Source organism: Panulirus ornatus, chromosome 65, assembly GCF_036320965.1.
Source record: "Panulirus ornatus isolate Po-2019 chromosome 65, ASM3632096v1, whole genome shotgun sequence".
Lineage (NCBI taxonomy): Eukaryota > Metazoa > Arthropoda > Malacostraca > Decapoda > Palinuridae > Panulirus > Panulirus ornatus.
In genome coordinates this window covers 7,497,818-7,523,104 of record NC_092288.1, presented here as the reverse complement: position 1 = coordinate 7,523,104, position 25,287 = coordinate 7,497,818, and the positions used below count along the sequence as shown (strand labels likewise).

The 25,287-nt window shown below is 40.3% G+C and overlaps 1 protein-coding gene across 2 annotated transcripts in view; it reads left to right on the top strand.

The window, feature by feature from the left end:
* The window catches only part of Vti1a (Vesicle transport through interaction with t-SNAREs 1a), a 30,608-nt gene extending 7,643 nt beyond the window's left edge, over window positions 1-22,965 (top strand). The window contains exons 3-5 of one of the 2 annotated variants that reach the window (XM_071658112.1): window positions 3,627-3,768; window positions 8,421-8,638; window positions 22,785-22,965. In XM_071658112.1, coding sequence (XP_071514213.1) covers window positions 3,627-3,768; window positions 8,421-8,638; window positions 22,785-22,808 — 384 coding nt within the window. In that variant the 3' untranslated portion in view covers window positions 22,809-22,965. Of the gene's footprint in view, window positions 1-3,626; window positions 3,769-8,420; window positions 8,639-11,568; window positions 13,031-22,784 lie in introns of those variants that run through there. The other variant, XM_071658111.1, reaches the window with a different exon arrangement.
* Window positions 22,966-25,287: the final 2,322 nt, after the last annotated feature.

Here is a 25,287-nt window from a genome sequence, read left to right as displayed (position 1 = left end):
TGTGATAGAGTGTAAGAAAGTAAACTCTAGATTGATATGGGTAAAACTGAAAGTGGATGGAGAGAGCTGGGTGATTGTTGGTGCCTATGCATGGGCATGAGAAGAAAGATCATGAGAGGCAAGTGTTTTGGGAGCAGCTGAGTGTGTGTGTTAGTAGTTTTGATGCACGAGACCGGGTTATAGTGTTGGATAATTTGAATGCAAAGGTGAGTAATGTGGCAGTTGAGGGAATGATTGGTGCACATGGGGTGTTCAGTGTTGTAAATGGAAATGGTGAAGAGCTTTTAGATTTATGTGCTGAAAAAGGACTGGTGAGGGAATAATTGGTGTACATGGGGTGTTCAGTGTTGTAAATGGAAATGGTAAAGAGCTTGTAGATTTGTGTGCTGAAAAAGGACTGGTGATTGGGAATACCTGGTTTGAAAAGAGAGATATACATAAGTATACGTATGTAAGTAGGAGAGATGGCCAGAGAGCGTTATTGGATTATGTTTTAATTGATAGGCGCATGAAAGAGAGACTTTTGGATGTTAATGTGCTGAGAGGTGCAACTGGAGGGATGTCTGATCATTATCTTATGGAGGTGAATGTGAAGGTTTGTAGTTTTAAGAAAAGAAGAGAGAATGTTGGAGTGAAGAGAGTGGTGAGAGTAAGTGAGCTTGGGAAGGAGACTTGTGTGAGAAAGTACCAGGAGAGACTGAGTACAGAATGGAAAAAGGTGAGAGCAAAGGATGTAAGGGGAGTGGGGGAGGAGTGGGATGTATTCAGGGAAGCAGTGATGGCTTGTGCAAAAGATGCTTGTGACATGAGAAGCGTGGGAGTTGGGCAGATTAGAGAGGGTAGTGAGTGGTGGGATGAAGAAGTAAGATTATTAGTGAAAGAGAAGAGAGAGGCATTTGGACGATTTTTGCAGGGAAATAGTGCAAATGAGTGGGAGATGTATAAAAGAAAGAGGCAAGAGGTCAAGAGAAAGAGGCAAGAGGTCAAGAGAAAGGTGCAAGAGGTGAAAAAGAGGGCAAATGAGAGTTGGAGTGAGAGAGTATCATTAAATTTTTGGGAGCATGAAAAGATATTTTGGAAGGAGGTAAATAAAGTTTGTAAGACAAGAGAACAAATGGGAACATCGGTGAAGGGGGCTAATGGGGAGTTGATAACAAGTGGTGGTGATGTGAGGAGTTGAAGTGAGTATTTTGAAGGTTTGTTGAATGTGTTAGATGATAGAGGAGCAGATATAGGGTGTTTTGGTCGAGGTGGTGTGCGCAGTGAGAGAGTCAGGGAGAATGATTTGGTAAACAGAGAAGAGGTAGTGAACGCTTTGCGGAAGCTGAAAGCCAGCAAGGTAGTGGGTTTGGATGGTATTGCAGTAGAATTTATTATAAAAGGGGGTGACTGTGTTGTTGACTGGTTGGTGAGGATATTCAGTGTATGTATGGCTCATGGTGAAGTGCCTGAGGATTGGCAGAATGCATACATAGTGCCATTGTACGAAGGCAAAGGGGATAAAGGTGAGTGTTCAAATTACAGAGGTATAAGTTTGTTGAGAATTTCTGGGAAATTATATGGGAGGGTATTGATTGAAAGGGTGAAGGCATGTACAGAGCATCAGATTGAGGAAGAGCAGTGTGTTTTCAGAAGTGGTAGAGGATGTGTGGATCAGGTGTTTGCTTTGAAGAATGTATATAAGAAATACTTAGAAAAGCAATTGGATTTGTATGTAGCATTTATGGATCTGGAGAAGCCATATGATAGAGTTGATAAAGATGCTCTGTGGAAGGTATTAAGAGTATATGGTGTGGAAAGCATAAGCTTGGTGAGTATTTCTGGGAAATCATATGGGAGGGTATTGATTGAAAGGGTGAAGGCATGGACAGAGCATCAGATTGAGGAAGAGCAGTGTGTTTTCAGAAGTGGTAGAGGATGTGTGGATCAGGTGTTTGCTTTGAAGAATGTATATAAGAAATACTTAGAAAAGCAATTGGGTTTGTGTGTAGCATTTATGGATCTGGAGAAGGCATATGATAGAGTTGATAGAGATGCTCTGTGGAAGGTATTAAGAGTGTATGGTGTGGGAGGCAAGTTGCTTGAAGCAGTGAAAAGTTTTTATTGAGGATGTAAGGGGTGTGTACGAGTAGAAAAAGAGAAAAGTGATTGGTTCTCAGTGAATGTCGGTTTGTGGCAAGGGTGTGTGATGTCTCCATGGTTGTTTAATTTGTTTATGGATGAGGTTGTTAGGGAGGTGAATGCAAGAGTTTTGGAGAGAGGGGCAGGTATGCCGTTTGTTGTGGATGAGAGAGCTTGGGAAATGAGTCAGTTGTTTGCTGATGATACAGCACTGGTGGCTGATTCATGTGAGAAACTGCAGAAGCTGGTGACTGAGTTTGGTAAAGTGTGTGAAAGAAGAAACTGAGAGTAAATGTGAATAAGAGCAAGGTTATTAGGTACAATAGGGTTGAGGGTCAAGTCAGTTATGAGGTAAGTTTGAATGGAGAAAAACTGGAGGAAGTGAAGTGTTTTGGATATCTGGGAGTGGATCTGGCAGCGGATGGAACCATGGAAACGGAAGTGGATCACAGGGTGGGGAAGGGGACGAAAGTTCTGGGAGCGTTGAAAAATGTGTGGAAGGCAAGAACATTATCTTGGAAAGCAAAAATGGTTATGTTTGAAGGAATAGTGGTTCCAACAATGTTATATGGTTGCGAGGCGTGGGCTATAGATAGAGTTGTGCGGAGGAGGGTGGATGTGCTGGAAATGAAATGTTTGAGGACAATATATGGTGTGAGGTGGTTTGATCGAGTAAGTTATGAAAGGGTAAGAGAGATGTATGGTAATAAAAAAGAGTGGTTGAGAGAGCAGAAGAGGGTGTTTTGAAATGGTTTGGTCACATGGAGAGAATGAGTGAGGAAAGATTGACAAAGAGGATATATTTGTAAGAGGTGGAGGGATCGAGGAGAAGTGGGAGACCAAATTGGAGGTGGAAAGATGTAGTGAAAAAGATTTTGAGTGATCGGGGCCTGAACATGCAGGAGGATGAAAGACTTGCAAGGAATAGAGTGAATTGGAATGACGTGGTATACCGGGGTCGATGTGCTATCAGTGGATTGAACCAGGGCATGTGAAGCATTTGGGGTAAACCATGGAAAGTTTTGTGGGGCCTGGATGTGGAAAGGGAGCTGTGGTTTCGGTGCATTATGCATGATAGCTAGATACTGAGTGTGGATGAATGTGGCTTTTGTTGTCTTTTCCTAACGCTACCTTGCGCGCATGCGGAGGGAGAGGGTTGTCATTTCATGTGTGGCAGGGTGGCGATGAGAATGAATAAAGGCAGCAAGTATGAATTATGTGTATATGTATATGTCTGTGTATGTATGTATATGTATGCGTTGAAATGTATAGGTATGTATATGTGCGTGTGTGGACGTGTATGTATATACATATGTATGTGGGTGGTTGGGCCATTCTTTCGTTTGTTTCCTTGCGCTACCTCGCTAATGCGGGGACAGCGACAAGGTATTATAGATAAAAAGATAGGTTTTGGTAAACATCATAAACTAATCAAAGGTTTAAGAACTTCTCACAGTATTTGAACAGTATCCTTCTATATTTAGGTAACATTATCATTATTGCAGTTGGAGGGGATGGAGTTGGAGGTACGAGATATGGAACCAACACAAAGAGAGAAGTTAAGAGGACGAATCAAGAGTTATCAAGTTGAAATGAGACGTCTAGAGGGGGAATACTTTCGTGTGAAGTCCAGCACAACAAGTGAAGGTAAACACTTTCTGGTAAATTTACAGTTGTGGATGACGGTAATATCCCACCTCTACAAATTTGTATATAGGACATTGTGTAATGATCTCTATGTTTGTCTATCTGTCTGTGGACATATTTTTGTCAGTGTAGCTTAAGAAAAGTACATGTAAACTTCTTATTTAGACCATAGGTACCCTCTGTGAAGATCATAAACTGATAAGATGTTGGGATACAGGATTGTGAAAATTTACATACATAATGTTTGGAGGGACTGATGTAATATATACATATTACAGCTAGAGACTCATTGTGAATGAATATGGCCTTGTTTTTTTTACTTTTCCTGGTGCCACCTTGCTAATGCAGTGGGTGGCGTTGCTGTTTTCTGTGGGACGGGGTGGTGCTAGGAATGGATGAAGGCAAGAAGCGAATATGAATATGTACCTGTGTATATATGTATATGGCTGTGTATGTTCATGTATATGTATGTATATATGTGTATGTTGATATGTATATGTGTATATATATATATATATATATATATATATATATATATATATATATATATATATATATATATATATATATATATATATATATATATATATATATATGTGTATATATATATATATATATATATATATATATATATATATATATATATATATATATATATATATATATATATGTATGTATATATATATATATATATATATATATATATATATATATATATATATATATATATATATATATATATATATTTTTTTTTTTTTTTTTTTTTTTTTTTTTATAATTTGTCGCTGTCTCCCGCGTTTGCGAGGTAGCGCAAGGAAACAGACGAAAGAAATGGCCCCACCCCCCCCCCCCCCCCCCCATACACATGTACATACACACGTCCACACACGCAAATATACATACCTACACAGCTTTCCATGGTTTACCCCAGACGTTTCACATGCCTTGCTTCAATCCACTGACAGCACGTCAACCCCTGTATACCACATGACTCCAATTCACTCTATTTCTTGCCCTCCTTTCACCCTCCTGCATGTTCAGGCCCCGATCACACAAAATCTTTTTCACTCCATCTTTCCACCTCCAATTTGGTCTCCCTCTTCTCCTCGTTCCCTCCACCTCCGACACATATATCCTCTTGGTCAATCTCTCCTCACTCATTCTCTCCATGTGCCCAAACCATTTCAAAACACCCTCTTCTGCTCTCTCAACCACGCTCATTTTATTTCCACACATCTCTCTTACCCTTACGTTACTTACTCGATCAAACCACCTCACACCACACATTGTCCTCAAACATCTCATTTCCAGCACATCCATCCTCCTGCGCACATCTCTATCCATAGCCCACGCCTCGCAACCATACAACATTGTTGGAACCACTATTCCCTCAAACATACCCATTTTTGCTTTCCGAGATAATGTTCTCGACTTCCACACATTTTTCAAGGCTCCCAAAATTTTCGCCCCCTCCCCCACCCTATGATCCACTTCCGCTTCCATGGTTCCATCCGCTGACAGATCCACTCCCAGATATCTAAAACACTTCACTTCCTCCAGTTTTTCTCCATTCAAACTCACCTCCCAATTGACTTGACCCTCACCCCTACTGTACCTAATAACCTTGCTCTTATTCACATTTACTCTCAACTTTCTTCTTCCACACACTTTACCAAACTCAGTCACCAGCTTCTGTAGTTTCTCACATGAATCAGCCACCAGCGCTGTATCATCAGCGAACAACAACTGACTCACTTCCCAAGCTCTCTCATCCCCAACAGACTTCATATATATATATATATATGCATTTTTTTGCAGGGAAAAAATGCAGTTGAGTGGGAGATGTATAAAAGAAAGAGACAGGAGGTCAAGAGAAAGATGCAAGAGGTGAAAAGGAGGGCAAATGAGAGTTAGGGTGAGAGAGTATCATTAAATTTTAGGGAGAATAAAAAAGATGTTCTGGAAGGAGGTAAATAAAGTGCGTAAGACAAGGGAGCAAATGGGAACTTCAGTGAAGGGCGCAAATGGGGAGGTGATAACAAGTAGTGGTGATGTGAGAAGGAGATGGAGTGAGTATTTTGAAGGTTTGTTGAATGTGTTTGATAATAGAGTGGCAGATATAGGGTGTTTTGGTCTAGGTGGTATGCAGAGTGAGAGGGTTAGGGAAAATGATTTGGTAAACAGAGAAGAGGTAGTAAAAGCTTTGCGGAAGGTGAAAGCCAGCAAAGCAGCAGGTTTGGATGGTATTGTAGTGGAATTTATTAAAAAAGGGGGTGACTGTATTATTGACTGGTTGGTAAGGTTATTTAATGTATGTATGACTCATAGTGAGGTGCCTGAGGATTGGGGGAATGCGTGCATAGTGCCATTGTACAAAGGCAAAGGGGATAAGAGTGAGTGCTCAAATTACAGAGGTATAAGTTTGTTGAGTATTCCTGGTAAATTATATGGGAGGGTATTGATTGAGAGGGTGAAGGCATGTACAGAGCATCAGATTGGGGAAGAGCAGTGTGGTTTCAGAAGTGGTAGAGGATGTGTGGATCAGGTGTTTGCTTTGAAGAATGTATGTGAGAAATACTTAGAAAAGCAAATGGATTTGTATGTAGCATTTATGGATCTGGAGAAGGCATATGATAGAGTTGATAGAGATGCTCTGTGGAAGGTATTAAGAATATATGGTGTGGGAGGCAAGTTGTTAGAAGCAGTGAAAAGTTTTTATCGAGGATATAAGGCATGTGTACGTGTAGGAAGAGAGGAAAGTGATTGGTTCTCAGTGAATGTAGGTTTGCGGCAGGGGTGTGTGATGTCTCCATGGTTGTTTAATTTGTTTATGGATGGGGTTGTTAGGGAGGTGAATGCAAGAGTTTTGGAAAGAGGGGCAAGTATGAAGTCTGTTGGGGATGAGAGAGCTTGGGAAGTGAGTCAGTTGTTGTTCGCTGATGATACAGCACTGGTGGCTGCTTCACATGAGAAACTGCAGAAGCTGGTGACTGAGTTTGGTAAAGTGTGTGAAAGAAGAAAGTTAAGAGTAAATGTGAATAAGAGCAAGGTTATTAGGTACAGTAGGGTTGAGGGTCAAGTCAATTGGGAGGTAAGTTTGAATGGAGAAAAACTGGAGGAAGTAAAGTGTTTTAGATATCTGGGAGTGGATCTGGCAGCGGGTGGAACCATGGAAGCGGAAGTGGGTCATAGGGTGGGGGAGGGGGCAAAAATCCTGGGAGCCTTGAAGAATGTGTGGAAGTCGAGAACATTATCTCGGAAAGCAAAAATGGGTATGTCTGAAGGAATAGTGGTTCCAACAATGTTGTATGGTTGCGAGGCATGGGCTATGGATAGAGTTGTGCGCAGGAGGGTGGATGTGTTGGAAATGAGATGTTTGAGGACAATGTGTGGTGTGAGGTGGTTTGATCGAGTAAGTAATGTAAGGGTAAGAGAGATGTGTGGAAATAAAAAGAGCATGGTTGAGAGAGCAGAAGAGGGTGTTTTGAAATGGTTTGGGCACATGGAGAGAATGAGTGAGGAAAGATTGACCAAGAGGATATATGTGTTGGAAGTGGAGGGAACGAGGAGAAGTGGGAGACCAAATTGGAGGTGGAAAGATGGAGTAAAAAAGATTTTGAGTGATCGGGGCCTGAACATGCAGGAGGGTGAAAGGCGGGCAAGGAATAGAGTGAATTGGATTGATGTGGTATATCGGGGTTGACGTGCTGTCAATGGATTGAATCAGGGCATGTGAAGCATCTGGGGTAAACCATGGAAAGTTCTGTGGGGTCTGGATGTGGAAAGGGAGCTGTCGTTTCGGGTATTATTGCTTGACAGCTAGAGACTGAGTTTGCACGAATGGGGCCTTTGTTGTCTTTCCTAGTGCTACCTCGCACACATGAGGGGGGAGGGGGTTGTTATTTCATGTGTGGCGAGGTGGCGATGGGAATGAATAAAGGCAGACAGTGTGAATTGTGTGCATGTGTATATATGTATGTGTCTGTGTGTATATATATATGTGTACATTGAGATGTATGGGTATGTATATTTGCATGTGTGGACGTGTATGTATATACATGTGTATGGGGGTGGATTGGGCCATTTCTTTCGTCTGTTACCTTGCACTACCTTGCAAACACGGGAGACAGCGACAAAGCAAAAAAAAAATTATATATATATATATATATATATATATATATATATATATATATATATATATATATATATATATATATATATGTGTGTGTGTGTGTGTGTGTGTGTGTGTGTGTGTGTGTATATATTTATTTATTTATTTTGCTTTGTCGCTGTCTCCTGCTTTAGCAAGGTAGCGCAAGGAAACAGATGAAGGAATGGGCCAACCCACCCACATACACATGTATATCCATACATATTTATTTTGCTTTGTCGATAAGTTCCCAAGTGCACTTTCGTGTAATAATCACATCATCAGGGGAGACACAAGAGAGAAATATAAGTCAGTTGATATACATTGAAGAGACGAAGCTAGGATGTGTGCAAAATTACATCAAAGGACAATGATTTAGTTATATATATTTAAGAAATGTCTCTCAGGAATATGTTTAGTGATAAGGTGATGAGAACATATGGTTATAAGAAAACTACCTTGTATTTCAAGATTATATAATCAAATATGATGTTTGCCACAGCTAGTATGAGGGCAGAGCTCCTAGAAGATGGCCATGCTGGTGTGAGTGTGGGTGAAGAACAGCGACAATCCCTTTTGGACAACACAGAAACCCTAGAACGCACATCCATGAGACTTACGCAGGGACACAAGATAGCATTAGAAACTGAGCACATTGGAGCACAAATACTAAATGACTTGTACAGTCAAAGACAAACAATCAGTCATGCACGAGAAAGGGTAAGCACTAGTATACTTATTCTATCATTCAAAAGTTTTGGTAAAGTAAGATCCGTTGAAAATGTTTGTAGAAGTTTGTAATGTTTCTCTTTTCGAGCCTTTATGCTATGTTACATGTAGTGTACAGATACTGCAAAGGCTTATGTAGGTCTTTCATCAAGCAGAAATATTTAGATACAGCAACAACAACAACAAAAGAAAAGTTGGCTCACCCCATCCTTCACCATTGATTAAGAATAGATGTACGCTGAATGAGCCTTGTAGTGTTAGAAAGGGATAGATATATTGTAGTCATCTGCCTTATGTGGAAGCTTGAGACAAACAAAAGCTTTGTTATGCTCTGTAATCAGTAGATGATGTTATCATGATTTTCACTGATAAGAGTCCTTTGGCAAATGCTAAGTAATACTGGGCAGTTAGGCAAGCCAATTGGCATTAGGAATGATGCAGTAAACCATGATTTCTAGTGCTTGTGTTAACCCTTGTTCAGGACATAGGTAATGTTGACCATGTTTTTTTTTTTATATATATATATATGTAAACTTTAGGGGCATCATTTTATCTCACAGCTACTCAGCATGATAATGATATGAGATGAGATGTATAAGTTTGTTGAGTGTACCATTAAGTTATATGGGAGAGTGGTAATTGAGAAGGTGAAGGCATATACAGAGCATCAGATTGGGGAGGAACAGTGTGGTTTCAGAAATGGTGGAAGATATGTAGATCAGGTGTTTACTTTGAAAAATGGGTGTGAGAAATACTTAGAGAACCAGAAGGATTTGTATTTGGTATTTATGGATCTGGAGAAAGAACATGATAGGGTTAATAGTGATACCATGTGGAAGGTCTTATGAATATATGGTGTGGTAGGAGAGCTGCTGGAAGCAGAGAAGTTTTTATCAGGAGTGTAAAGCAGGTGTGTAAGTAGTTCGAGGAGAGGGTGAGTAGTTCCAAGTGAAGGTGGGTCTGCAGCAGAGATGTGATGTAACCATGGCTGTGTAATTAGTCTGTGGATGGGATAGTGAAGGAGGTAAATGGAAGGGTCTTGGAGAGAGGGATGAGTATGCATTCTGCTGGGGATGAGGAGCAACATATTCAAGTGAGAAACTGCTGAAGTTGGTATTTTAGTTTGGGAGAGTGTGTGAAAGGAGGAAATTGAGAGTGAATGTGAATAAAAGCAAGGTTATTAGGTCAAGCAGCTCAGAGGGACAAGTTGGTTGGTGTTTGAGTTTGGAGAAAATTTAGAGGAAGTGCTGTGTGTTAGATACCTGGTAGTGGACATGGCAGCAAATGCAACTGTAGAAGTGGAAGTGAGTCAGATGGGTAAGGGGGCAAAAGATCTCAGATCATTGAGGAATGTATGGAAAGAGAGGTTGTTATATGGGAGGACAAAAAATCTCGGAGCATTGAGAAATGTATGGAAAGAGAAGTTGTTATATGGGAGGGCAAAAATGGATATTTTGAAGGCATATCATTTCCAGCGATGTTTTGTGGATGATAGATATGGTTTATATATGAGAATGTTCAGAGGAGGGTGCATGTATCTGAGAACAATATGTGATATGAGGTGGTTTGATTGAGTAAGTAATAAAAGGGTGGGAGAGAGGTGTGGTAAAAAGAAGTGTATGGTTGAGAGAGCTGATGAGAGTATACTGAAATGGTACGGTCATATTGTGAGAATGAGTGAGGATAGGTTGATGAAGAGGATATTTGTTTCAGAAGGTGAGGGAACAAGAAGGTGGACACTAAATTGGAGATGGAAGATGGAGTGAACATATTTTTGAGTACTAGGGGCATGTACAGGATTACAGGGGCTCTGTGTAGTTAGTGGATGGAACCAAGGCATTTGAAGCTGCTGGAGAAAACCACAGAAAGATCTGTGGGGCCTGGTTGTGGATAGGGAGCTCTTGTTTCAATGCATTGCAACTGGAGAATGGATGTGAGCACGAGACCTTTTGTTGGTCTGCTCGTGGCATTACCTTACTGAAGCAGGGGGTAGGGATGCTCTTTTCTCTGGGACAGGGTAGTGCCAGGAATGGGTAAAGGCAAACAAGTATGAATATGTACATGTGTATATATGGCTGTTTATATGTGTGTATATGTGTATATGTATATGTGCGTGTATTGGCCATTCTTTGCCTGTTTCCTTACGCTACCTTGCTGATGCGGGAAATGGCGACCAGGTATGATATATAATAATGTATAATATACTTTTCCAAAAGAAGAAACAGATAAGGGGGCTAAGTGAGGATTTTTCCCTCTAAAGCTCAGTCCTCTGTTCTTGGTGCTACCTCGCTAATGCGGGAAATGCCGAATACATATGAAAAAATTATTCTTGTATGCATATGTAAATGGGTGCTGCCAGGCTCAGCCTACAGTGCAAGTGAAATGTCACTCATGATGAGGCTGTATCATTGGGAGAACTTTCTTCAAAGCACTTCTCACTCCAGAGGAGTCCATATTTCCATGTTCCATGCTACTGAAAGTAGCACAACTTGGGGCTGCAGGAGCCTTTTAAAGGAGCCTTTAGAAATATGGAAAGACAGTAATATTTTGATTTACTTATAGTCACTGCACAACTAGATTCTGTGAAAGAGTGTTCATGTTACCAGGATCTCTTTGCAGAGATTCCTGCAGCATAAGGCTGCACTAATTCCAGTAGCAGAGAAATGAGAACTCCTTTGGGGTGAGAGGTTTTTTGATGAAAATAAATTCCCCATATAGACATGTGAAAGCTGGTTTTTCACTTGCGGTGTACCCATGAGGAGGAGGAATCCATTGACATCAGACAGTAATTTAATACCTAATATGAATTCACTTTTAAAGGATGGTTATGTGACTGAACTTTTGTATGAGCTTGGAAGTAAGTATCATCAGAATTATAAATAGAATGATAGTTGTGATTAAGTTGTACTCCTGTTTTGCAGCTGCGTGAAACTGACACTGACCTGGATGAGAGTTCACGAGTTCTCAACACTATGTTAAGACGGGTATTGCAGAATAGATTTGTTTTGTATGCTGTTTTTATTGTCGTGGTTGTTGTCATAATTATTGCAGTTTACTTTGCTGTCAGCAAAGGCTGACAGCAAAGCTAATGTATTATAGAGATCTTTTTATATGTTTGTATGTACATTCTTTAATCTATAGCATTTTGATACACACTTTAAAATGGGATTGAAAATGATTGAATCAGAAATATTGGTTGCTGAATTTAACAAAATGATCGTATTACATCGTTTTATTTAAAAGTTAATGCAAGTATATATTTTATCATACATGATTGCCGTTTCCCAAGTTGGTGAGGTAGCGACATGAAAAGGCAAAAAAGGCTGCATCTGCTTACAACTATTCTCTACCAGTCGTGTGTACTGTACTGAAACTGCAGCTCTATATCCACAAATAAGCCCCACAGACCTTCCCATGATGTACCCCAGACTTTTCACATGCCTTGGTATTCTCTTTGTGTCATAGAAGGCAACAAAAAGCAGAGAGAGCAAGGGGCATTTGGACGAGTTTTGCGGGGAAATAGTGCAAATGATTGGGAGTGTATAAAAGAAAGAGGCAGGAGGTCAAGACAAAGGTGCAAGAGGTGAAAAAGAGGGCAAATGATAGTTGGGGTGAGAGAGTATCATTAAATTTTTGGGAGAATAAAAAGATGTTTTGGAAGGAGGTAAATAAAGTGCATAAGACAAGAGAACAAATGGGAACATTGGTGAAGGGGGCTAATGGAGAGATGATAACAAGTAGTGGTGATGTGAGAAGGAGGTTGAGTGAGTATTTTGAGGGTTTGTTGAATGTGTTAGATGATAGAGTGGCAGATATAGGGTGTTTTGGTCGAGGTGATGTGCAAAGTGAGAGGGTTAGGGAGAATGATTTGGTAAACAGAGAAGAGGTAGTGAAAGCTTTGCATAAGATGAAAGCTGGCAAGGCAGCAGATTTGGATGGTATTGTAGTGGAATTTATTAAAAAAGGGGGTGACTGTGTTGTTGACTGGTTGGTAAGGATTTTTTTTATTTTAATTTTCCAAAAGAAGGAACAGAGAAGGGGGCCAGGTGAGGATATTCCCTGAAAGGCCCAGTCCTCTGTTCTTAACTCGCTACCTCGCTAATGCGGGAATTGGGGAATAGTATGAAAGAAAGAAAAGATATATATTTATATATATATATTTTTTTTCTTTCATACTATTTGCCATTTTCTGCATTTGCGAGGCAGCGTTAAGAACAGAGGACTGAGCTTTTGAGGGAAATTCTCACTTGGCCCCCCTCTCTGTTCCTTCTTCTGGAAAATTGAAAATGAGAGGGGAGGATTTCCACCCCCCCCGCTCCCTCCCCTTGTAGTCGCCTTCTATGACACGCAGGGAATACGTGGGAAGTATTCTTTCTCCCCTATCCCCAGGGATATATATATATATATATATATATATATATATATATATTCCCACGCATTCCTCACGTGTCGGAGAAGGCGACTAAAGGGGACAGGAGCGGGGGGCTAGAAACACTCCCCTCCTTGTATTTTAACTTTCTAAAAGGGGAAACAGAAGAAGGAGTCACGTGGGGAGTGCTCATCCTCCTTGAAGGCTCAGATTTGGGTGTCTAAATGTGTGTGGATGTAACCAAGATGAGAAAAAAGGAGAGATAGGTAGTGTGTTTGAGGAAAGGAACCTGGATATTTTGGCTCTGAGGGAAATGAAGCTCAAGGGTAAAGGGGAAGAGTGGTTTGGGAATGTCTTGGGAGTGAAGTCAGGGGTTAGCGAGAGGACAAGAGCAAGGGAAGGAGTAGCAGTACTCCTGAAACAGGAGTGGTGGGAGTATGTGATAGAGTGTAAGAAAGTAAACTCTATATTGATATGGGTAAAACTGAAAGTTGATGGAGAGAGATGGGTGATTATTGGTGCATATGCACCTGGGCATGAGAAGAAAGATCATGAGAGGCAAGTGTTTTGGGAGCAGCTGAATGAGTGTGTTAGTGGTTTTGATGCACGAGACCGGGTTATAGTGATGGGTGATTTGAATACAAAGGTGAGTAATGTGGCAGTTGAGGGAATAATTGGTATACATGGGGTGTTCAGTGTTGTAAATGGAAATGGTGAAGAGCTTGTAGATTTATGTGCTGAAAAAGGACTGGTGATTGGGAGTACCTGGTTTAAAAAGAGAGATATACATAAGTATATGTATGTAAGTAGGAGAGATGGCCAGAGAGCGTTATTGGATTATGTGTTAATTGATAGGCGCATGAAAGAGAGACTTTTGGATGTTAATGTGCCTAGAGGTGCAACTGGAGGGATGTCTGATTATTATCTTGTGGAGGTGAAGGTGAAGATTTGTAGAGGTTTTCAGAAAAGAAGAGAGAATGTTGGGGTTAAGAGAGTGGTTAGAGTAAGTGAGCTTGGGAAGGAGACTTGAGTGAGGAAGTACCAGGAGAGACTGAGTACAGAATGGAAAAAGGTGAGAACACAGGACGTAAGTGGAGTGGGGGAGGAATGGGATATATTTAGGGAAGCAGTGATGGCTTGCGCAAAAGATGCTTGTGGCATGAGAAGTATGGGAGGTGGGCAGATTAAAAAGGGTAGTGAGTGGTGGGATGAAGAAGTAAGATTATTAGTGAAAGAGAAGAGAGAGTCATTTGGATGATTCAGGGAAATAGTGCAAATGAGTGGGTGATGTATAAAAGAAAGAGGCAGGAGGTTGAGAGAGAGGTGCAAGAGGTGAAAAAGAGGGCAAATGAGAGTTGGGGTGAGAGAGTATTATTAAATTTTAGGGAGGATAAAAAGATGTTTTGGAAGGAGGTAAATAAAGTGCGAAAGACAGGGGAACAAATGGGAACTTCAGTGAAGAGGGCTAATGGGGAGGTGATAACAAGTAGTGGTGATGTGAGAAGGAGATGGAGTGAGTATTTTGAAGGTTTGTTGAATGTGTTTGATGATAGAGTGGCAAATATAGGGTGTTTTGGTTGAGGTGGTGTGCAAAGTGAGAGGGTTAGGGAGAATGATTTGGTAAACAGAGAAGAGGTAGTAAAAGCGTTGCGGGAGATGAAAGCCGGCAAGGCAGCGAGTTTGGATGGTATTGCTGTGGAATTTATTAAAAAAGGGGGTGACTGTATTGTTGACTGGTTGGTAAGGTTATTTAATGTATGTATGATTTATGGTGAGGTGCCTGAGGATTGGCGGAATGCTTGCATAGTACCATTGTACAAAGGCAAAGGGGACAAAGGTGAGTGCTCAGATTACAGAGGTATAAGTTTGTTGAGTATTCTTGGGAAATTATATGGGAGGGTATTGATTGAGAGGGTGAATGCATGTACAGAGCATCAGATTGAGGAAGAGCAGTGTGGTCTCAGAAGTGGTAGAGGATGTGTGGATCAAGTGTTTGCTTTGAAGAATGTATGTGAGAAATACTTAGAAAAGCAAATGGATTTGTATGTAGCACTTATGGATCTGGAGAAAGCATATGATAGAGTTGATAGAGATGCTGTATGGAAGGTAATAAGAATATATGGTGTGGGAGGCAAGTTGTTAGAAGCAGTGAAAAGTTTTTATTGAGGATGTAAGGCATGTGTACGTGTAGGAAGAGAGGAAAGTGATTGGTTCTCAGTGGATGTAGGTTTGCGGCAAGGGTGTGTGATGTCTCCATGGTTGTTTAATTTGTTTATGGATGGGGTTGTTAGGGAGGTGAATACAAGAGTTTTGGAAAGAGAGGCAATTATGCAGTTTGTTGTGGATGAGAGAACTTGGGAAATGAGTCAGTTGTTGTTCGCTGATGATACAGCGCTGGTGGCTGATTCATGTGAGAAACTGCAGAAGCTGGTGACTGAGTTTGGTAAAGTGTGTGAAAGAAGAAAGTTGAGAGTAAATGTGAATAAGAGCAAGGTTATTAAGTACAGTAGGGTTGAGGGTCAATTGGGAGGTAAGTTTGAATGGCAAAAAACTGGAGGAAGTGGTGTTTTAGATATCTGGGAGTGGATTTAGCAGCAGATGGAACCATGGAGGTGGAAGTGAATCATAGGGTGGGGGAGGGGGCGAAAATTCTGGGAGCCTTGAAGAATGTGTGGAAGTCGAGAACATTATCTCGGAAAGCAAAAATGGGTATGTTTGAAGGAATAATGGTTCCAACAATGTTGTATGGTTGCGAGGCATGGGCTATGGATAGAGTTGTGCGCAGGAGGGTGGATGTGCTGGAAATGAGATATATATATATATATATATATATATATATATATATATATATATATATATATATATATATATATATATATATATATATTTTTTTTTTCCATACTATTCGCCATTTCCCGCGTATAGCAAGGTAGCGTTGAGAACAGAGGACTGGACCTTTGAAGGAACAGCCTCACCTGGCCCCCTTCTCTGTTCCTGCTTTTGGAAAATTAAAAAAAAACTGAGGGGAGGATTTCCAGCCCCCTGCTCCCTTCCCTTTTAGTCGCCTTCTACGACACGCAGGGAATACATGGGAAGTATTCTTTCTCCCCTATCCCCAGGGATAATATATATATATATATATATATATATATATATATATATATATATATATATATATTTTTTTATACTATTCGCCATTTCCCGCGTTAGCAAGGTAGCAGTATGAACAGATGACTGGACCTTTGAGGGAACATCCTCACCTGGCCCCCTTCTCTGTTCCTTCTTTTGGAAAATTAAAAAAAAAAACTGAGAGGGGAGGATTTCCAGCCCCCCGCTCCCTTCACTTTAAGTCGCCTTCTACGACACGCAGGGAATACGTGGGAAGTATTCTTTCTCCCCTATCCCCAGGGATATATATATATATATATATATATATATATATATATATATATATATATATATATATATATATATATGGGAGGGTATTGATTGAGAGGGTGAAGGCATGTACAGAGCATCAGATTGGGGAAGAGCAGTGTGGTTTCAGAAGTGGTAGAGGATGTGTGGATCAGGTGTTTGCTTTGAAGAATGTATGTGAGAAATACTTAGAAAAGCAAATGGATTTGTATGTAGCATTTATGGATCTGGAGAAGGCATATGATAGAGTTGATAGAGATGCTCTGTGGAAGGTATTAAGAATATATGGTGTGGGAGGCAAGTTGTTAGAAGCAGTGAAAAGCTTTTATCGAGGATGTAAGGCATGTGTACGTGTAGGAAGAGAGGAAAGTGATTGGTTCTCAGTGAATGTAGGTTTGCGGCAGGGGTGTGTGATGTCTCCATGGTTGTTTAATTTGTTTATGGATGGGGTTGTTAGGGAGGTGAATGCAAGAGTTTTGGAAAGAGGGGCAAGTATGAAGTCTGTTGGGGATGAGAGAGCTTGGGAAGTGAGTCAGTTGTTGTTCGCTGATGATACAGCGCTGGTGGCTGATTCATGTGAGAAACTGCAGAGGCTGGTGACTGAGTTTGGTAAAGTGTGTGAAAGAAGAAAGTTAAGAGTAAATGTGAATAAGAGCAAGGTTATTAGGTACAGTAGGGTTGAGGGTCAAGTCAATTGGGAGGTGAGTTTGAATGGAGAAAAACTGGAGGAAGTGAAGTGTTTTAGATATCTGGGAGTGGATCTGGCAGTGGATGGAAACATTGGAAGCGGAAGTGGATCATAGGGTGGGGGAGGGGGCGAAAATTCTGGGAGCCTTGAAGAATGTGTGGAAGTCGAGAACATTATCTCGGAAAGCAAAAATGGGTATGTTTGAAGGAATAGTGGTTCCAACAATGTTGTATGGTTGCGAGGCGTGGACTATGGATAGAGTTGTGCGCAGGAGGATGGATGTGCTGGAAATGAGATGTTTGAGGACAATGTGTGGTGTGAGGTTGTTTGATCGAGTAAGTAACGTAAGGGTAAGAGAGATGTGTGGAAATAAAAAGAGCGTGGTTGAGAGAGCAGAAGAGGGTGTTTTGAAATGGTTTGGTCACATGGAGAGAATGAGTGAGGAAAGATTGACCAAGAGGATATATGTGTCGGAGGTGGAGGGAATGAGAAGAGGGAGACCAAATTGGAGGTGGAAAGATGGAGTGAAAAAGATTTTGTGTGATCAGGGCCTGAACATGCAGAAGGGTGAAAGGAGGGCAAGGAATAGAGTGAATTGGAGCGATGTGGTATACCAGGGTTGACGTGCTGTCAGTGGATTGAATCAAGGCATGTGAAGCGTCTGGGGTAAACCATGGAAAGCTGTGTAGGTATGTATATTGCGTGTGTGGATGTATGTATATACATGTGTATGGGGGTGGGTTGGGCCATTTCTTTCGTCTGTTTCCTTGCGCTACCTCGCAAACGCGGGAGACAGCGGCAAAAAAAAAAATATATATATGTATATATATATATATATATATATATATATATATATATATTGGAGGTGAAAGGATGGAGTGAAAAAGATCTTGAGTGATCGGGGCCTGAACATACAAGAGGGTGAAAGACATGCAAGGAATAGTGTGCATTGGAAAGATGTGGTATACCGGGATCGATGTGCTGTCATTGGATTGAACAAGGGCATGTGAAGCGTCTGGGGTAAACCATGGAAAATTTTGTGGGGATATGGGAGAAAGAATACTTTCCATGTATTCCCTGTGTGTCGTAGAAGGCGACTAAAAGGGGAGGGAGTGGGGGGGCTGGAAACCCTCCCCTCCAGTTTTTACTTTTCCAAAAGAAAGAATGGAGAAAGGGGCCGAGTGAGAATTTTCTCTCTAAGGCTCAGTCCTTTTGTCTTGATGCTATCTCGCTAAAGTGGGAAATGGCAAATATGTATGAAAAAGAAAAATATGTATATATATATATATATATATATTTATATAATTTATTTTCGTAATAAGCTTGTCATTCATATGATGAGCTGTAATTTGATATGAATGGTTTGACCACGTTTACCCCAATAAGATGGTATTATATGACTTGAATAATATGTAGCAGTAATCTTTTGAATTGAAGAGCTTGAAATTCACTGTATGTATTGTACTGAAAATGAAATCAGCATTGAATATGAATAACAATAATTCTGTGCTAAGATGATCATGATAGTTGGTCAGCTAAAGCCAAAGTTAAAAAATAATTGGTCCAGTTACTCACATAGCCACACACTGCCAGAGTATCTCCAGTCACAATAGATAAGTAAAGAATATCCAGTGAAAGTAACACATGCACCACCCCTGATAAGGGAACTATAGACTGAGATGGTTCCATTCCATAGGATCGAGGGAAGGGATCCATGGAGTATCAACACTATCTTTAGAGCTGTTATTAAGTAAATACAGAAAGTGGTCACTTATTCAATACTTAGCTTTGTACATACAAGAAACTGTAGAGACCTTTGCCACAATTAAGCACTTCCATTGCAGTACTTTAGGCCTTTAGGGGTATCATTCTTGAGTTAAAAATTGTAGAAAACTGGAGAGCACTGTTTTTGCTTTATTTGCAAAGCAGTTGAATTCTTAACAGATTTCTTGGTAAGACTGGTCACACATGATAGATGTAGAGTGGAGCTACCTGTGCTTGATGCATCTTTGAGTAATTCCTATATCATCTTTTCAATTTGATATCTGTTTAGTCATTATCAGATGTTTTTCTGGTTGGGGAGTTTGGGTAGCTATGAAGGATAGACTTTTATAATGTTGTGGTAGTTTGATTTTGATTTATTGATTGTCCAAAAGTATTCATAAACATAAGCCGGGCTTATGTCTCCACAGGTGGAGAAAAGTTTTTCATGAAATTGATGAAATATATATATATATATATATATATATATATATATATATATATATATATATATATATTGATGAAATATATATATATATATATATATATATATATATATATATATATATATATATATATATGGGATATATTTAGGGATATATATATGGGATATATTTAGGGAAGCAGTGATGGCTTGCCCAAAAGATGTTTGTGGCATGAGAAGCGTGGGAGATGGGCAGATTAGAAAGGGTAGTGGGGTAGTGAGTGGTGGGATGATTACTAGTGAAAGAGAAGAGAGAGGCATTTGAATGATTTTTGCAGGAAAATAATGCAAATGAGTGGGAGATGTATAAAAGAAAGAGGCAGGAGGTCAAGAGAAAGGGGCAAGAGGTGAAAAAGAGGGCAAATGAGAGTTGGGGTGAGAGAGTATCATTAAATTTTCAGGAGGATAAAAAGATTTTTTGGAAGGAGGTAAATAAAGTGCGTAAGACAAGGGAACAAATGGGAACTTCAGTGAAGGGGGCTAAGTGGGAGGTGATAACAAGTAGTGGTGATGTGAGAAGGACATGGAGTGAGTATTTTGAAGGTTTGTTGAATGTGTTTGATGATAGAGTTGCAGATATAGGGTGTTTTGGTCGAGATGGTGTGCAAAGTGAGAGGGTTAGTGAGAATGATTTGGTAAACAGAGAAGAGGTAGTAAAAGCTTAGCGGAAGATGAAAGCCGGCAAGGCAGCGGGTTTGGATGGTATTGCAGTGGAATTTATTAAAAAGGGGGGTGACTGTATTGTTGACTGGTTGGTAAGGTTATTTAATGTATGTGTGATTCATGGTGAGGTGCCTGAGGATTGGCGGAATGCTTGCATAGTGCCATTGTACAAAGGCAAAGGGGATAAGAGTGAGTGCTCAAATTACAGAGGTATAAGTTTATTGAGTATTCCTGGTAAATTATATGGGAGGGTATTGATTGAGAGGGTGAAGGCATGTACAGAGCATCAGATTGGGGAAGAGCAGTGAGGTCTCAGAAGTGGTAGAGGATGTGTGGATCAGATGTTTGCTTTGAAGAATGTATGTGAGAAATACTTAGAAAAACAAATGGATTTGTATGTAGCATTTATGGATCTGGAGAAGGCATATGATAGAGTTGATAGAGATGCTCTGTGGAAGGTATCAAGAATATATGGTGTGGGAGGCAGGTTGTTAGAAGCAGTGAAAAGTTTTTATTGAGGATGTAAGGCATGTGTATGTGTAGGAAGAGAGGAAAGTGATTGGTTCTCAGTGAATGTAGGTTTGCAGCAGGGGTGTGTGATGTCTCCATGGTTGTTTAATTTGTTTATGGATGGGGTTGTTAGGGAGGTGAATGCAAGAGTTTTGGAAAGAGGGGTAAGCATGCATTCTGTTGTGGATGAGAGAGCTTGGGAAGTGAGTCAGTTGTTGTTTGCTGATGATACAGCACTGTTGGCTGATTCATGTGAGAAACTGCAGAAGCTGGTGACTGAGTTTGGTAAAGTGTGTGAAAGAAGAAAGTTGAGAGTAAATGTGAATAAGAGCAAGGTTATTAGGTACAGTAGGGTTGAGGGTCAAGTCAATTGGGAGGTAAGTTTTGAATGGAGAAAAACTGGAGGAAGTGAAGTGTTTTAGATATCTGGGAGTGGATTTGGCAGCGGATGGAACCATGGAAGCGGAAGTGAATCTTAGGGTGGGGGAGGGGGCGAAAATTCTGGGAGCCTTGAAGAATGTGTGGAAGTCGAGAACATTATCTTGGAAAGCAAAAATGGGTATGTTTGAAGGAATAGTGGTTCCAACAATGTTGTATGGTTGCGAGGCATGGGCTGTTGATAGAGTCATGTGCAGGGGGGTGGATGTTGGAAATGAGATGTTTGAGGACAATATGTGGTGTGAGGTGGTTTGATCGAGTAAGTATTAATAGGGTAAGAGAGATAAGTGGTAATAAAAAGAGTGTGGTTGAGAGAGCAGAAGAGGGTGTTTTGAAATGGTTTGGTCACATGGAGAGAATGAGTGAGGAAAGACTGACCAAGAGGATACATGTGTCAGAGGTAGAGGGAACGAGGAGGAGTGGGAGACCAAGATGGATGAAAAAGATTTTGAGTGATCGGGGCCTGAACATGCAGGAGGGTGAAAGGCGTGCAAGGAATAGAGTGAATTGGAACGATGTGGTATACCGGGGTCGACGTGCTGTCAATGGATTGAACCAGGGCATGTGAAGCGTCTGGGGGTAAACCGTGGAAAGTTCTGTGGGGCCTGGATGTGGAAAGGGAGCTGTGGTTTTGGTGCATTATTACCTGACAGCTAGAGACTGAGTGTGAACGAATGTGACCTCTATTGTCTTTTCCTAGCGCTACCTTGCGCACATGAGGGGGAAGGGGGTTGTTATTTCATGTGTGGTGGGGTGGCGATGGGAATTAATAAGGGCAGACAGTATGAATTATGTACATGTGTATATATGTATATGTGTGTGTGTATATATATGTATACGATGAGATGTATAGGTATGTATATTTGCGTGTGTGGACGTGTATGTATATACATGTGTATATGGGTGGGTTGGGCCATTCTTTTGTCTGTTTCCTTGCATTACCTTGCAAACGCGGGAGACAGCGACAAAGCAAAAAAAAAAAAAAAAAAAAAAATTTATCTTGTAATTTAACAGACTTTATCTTGTGATTTAACTGAGATAATAATTGTAACTTCTGTAAACTTAGTTAAATCAAACAAAATTTTTGTGTTTGTAGGAAATTATTCTTTCATTTAATAAACCTGCACCTTGCCCCTTGTCAGGTCTAGTGGTAAGGTTATTTTTTACTCAATGTATTCATTGATTTCATGTTCTTTTGTTATATTGCAGTTTGTAATGATTTATATATTAAATGGTCAAGAAAGTGCTTAACCAAGGTTTTCACATGAAAAATTCATAACATTAGGTTATTAGCTTGTCTGAATAATTTTAGTTCTTTATAACTCTGTTTTATGTATTGCTATAGTGCATTATTGTTTAAACGAAATGTGTCTTTCCCCTCATTTGTAACTCATTAAACATGTTTCGGATTGTCTTTTTTTAACTTTTTGGTGTGTGCAGTGTGCACTTTGGGGAATTCATACAAAACCCCCAATTTAGAACCAAAAACAAATAACTTGAAAAAATTTGATCATTAATAACATCTTTGAAGTTTCATAATTTTATTTTTAATCGGAAAATTACTTACAAGTCATCCTCAATTTCAGTACACATGATCAGAGAAATTGGTTGCAATTTTATGAACAATCATATAGCTACACCTTGCTCCTTGATAGGTTTAGCTATGATAAATTCCTTATTTTAACTCATTATACATTGAGTTCAATATCACCTTTTCTTATATTGCAATATTAACTGGTTATAAAAATAAAAGAATGAGAGAGCCAAGATCTTAACTTATGGTTTCACTTGATTAATTCACCCCTAGCAAGTATGTATCGTCATCAGTTGATGAAGAAAGTACAGTCTCATCAAAGATGTCCAACCATCCCTGCTGCTCGAGAACACCAAAACTCCTTCAGAAAGGGGTCCTGGGGTAATTATGAATTGCAATAAATTAGACCTAGAAGCCTGTTCTTATTTTAGGAGATAGTGTATTAAATTTTATCCCTGGGATAGGGGATTAAGAATACTTCCCACGTATTCCCTGCGTGTCGTAGAAGGCGACTAAAAGGGGAGGGAGTGGGGGGCTGGAAATCCTCCCCTCTCGTTTTTTTGTTTTTTAATTTTCCAAAAGAAGGAACAGAGGGGGGCCAGGTGAGGATATTCCAAAAAAGGCCCAGTCCTCTGTTCTTAACGCTACCTCGCTAACGCGGGAAATGGCGAATAGTATGAAAGAAAGAAAAGATATATATTTAATATATATATATTTTTTTTCTTTCATACTATTTGCCATTTTCTGCATTTGCGAGGCAGCGTTAAGAACAGAGGACTGAGCTTTTGAGGGAAATTCTCACTTGGCCCCCCTCTCTGTTCCATCTTCTGGAAAATTGAAAATGAGAGGGGAGGATTTCCACCCCCCCCGCTCCCTCCCCTTGTAGTCGCCTTCTATGACACGCAGGGAATACATGGGAAGTATTCTTTCTCCCCTATCCCCAGGGATATATATATATATATATATATATATATATATATATATATATATATATATATATATATATATATATATATATATCTCATTTCCAGCACATCCATCCTCCTGCGCACAACTCTATCCATAGCCCACGCCTCGCAACCATACAACATTGTTGGAACCACTATTCCTTCAAACATACCCAATGTGTGGTGTGAGGTGGTTTGATCGAGTAAGTAACGTAAGGGTAAGAGAGATGTGTGGAAATAAAAAGAGCGTGGTTGAGAGAGCAGAAGAGGGTGTTTTGAAATGGTTTGGGCACATGGAGAGAATGAGTGAGGAAAGATTGACCAAGAGGATATATGTGTCGGAGGTGGAGGGAACGAGGAGAAGAGGGAGACCAAATTGGAGGTGGAAAGATGGAGTGAAAAAGATTTTGTGTGATCGGGGCCTGAACATGCAGGAGGGTGAAAGGAGGGCAAGGAATAGAGTGAATTGGAGCGATGTGGTATACAGGGTTTGACGTGCTGTCAGTGGATTGAATCAAGGCATGTGAAGCGTCTGGGGTAAACCATGGAAAGCTGTGTAGGTATGTATATTTGCGTGTGTGGACGTGTGTATGTACATGTGTATGGGGGGGGGGGTGGGGCCATTTCTTTCGTCTGTTTCCTTGCGCTACCTCGCAAACGCAGGAGACAGCGACAAAGTATAAAAAAAAAAAAAAAAAAATATATATATATATATATATATATATATATATATATATATATATATATATATATATATATATATATATATATATATATATCCTGATATATATATTCCCACGCATTCCTCACGTGTCGGAGAAGGCAACTAAAGGGGACAGGAGCGGGGGGCTAGAAACACTCCCCTCCTTGTATTTTAACTTTCTAAAAGGGGAAACAGAAGGAGTCACGTGGGGAGTGCTCATCCTCCTTGAAGGCTCAGATTTGGGTGTCTAAATGTGTGTGGATGTAACCAAGATGAGAAAAAAGGAGAGATAGGTAGTGTGTTTGAGGAAAGGAACCTGGATATTTTGGCTCTGAGGGAAATGAAGCTCAAGGGTAAAGGGGAAGAGTGGTTTGGGAATGTCTTGGGAGTGAAGTCAGGGGTTAGCGAGAGGACAAGAGCAAGGGAAGGAGTAGCAGTACTCCTGAAACAGGAGTGGTGGGAGTATGTGATAGAGTGTAAGAAAGTAAACTCTATATTGATATGGGTAAAACTGAAAGTTGATGGAGAGAGATGGGTGATTATTGGTGCATATGCACCTGGGCATGAGAAGAAAGATCATGAGAGGCAAGTGTTTTGGGAGCAGCTGAATGAGTGTGTTAGTGGTTTTGATGCACGAGACCGGGTTATAGTGATGGGTGATTTGAATACAAAGGTGAGTAATGTGGCAGTTGAGGGAATAATTGGTATACATGGGGTGTTCAGTGTTGTAAATGGAAATGGTGAAGAGCTTGTAGATTTATGTGCTGAAAAAGGACTGGTGATTGGGAGTACCTGGTTTAAAAAGAGAGATATACATAAGTATATGTATGTAAGTAGGAGAGATGGCCAGAGAGCGTTATTGGATTATGTGTTAATTGATAGGCGCATGAAAGAGAGACTTTTGGATGTTAATGTGCCTAGAGGTGCAACTGGAGGGATGTCTGATTATTATCTTGTGGAGGTGAAGGTGAAGATTTGTAGAGGTTTTCAGAAAAGAAGAGAGAATGTTGGGGTTAAGAGAGTGGTTAGAGTAAGTGAGCTTGGGAAGGAGACTTGAGTGAGGAAGTACCAGGAGAGACTGAGTACAGAATGGAAAAAGGTGAGAACACAGGACGTAAGTGGAGTG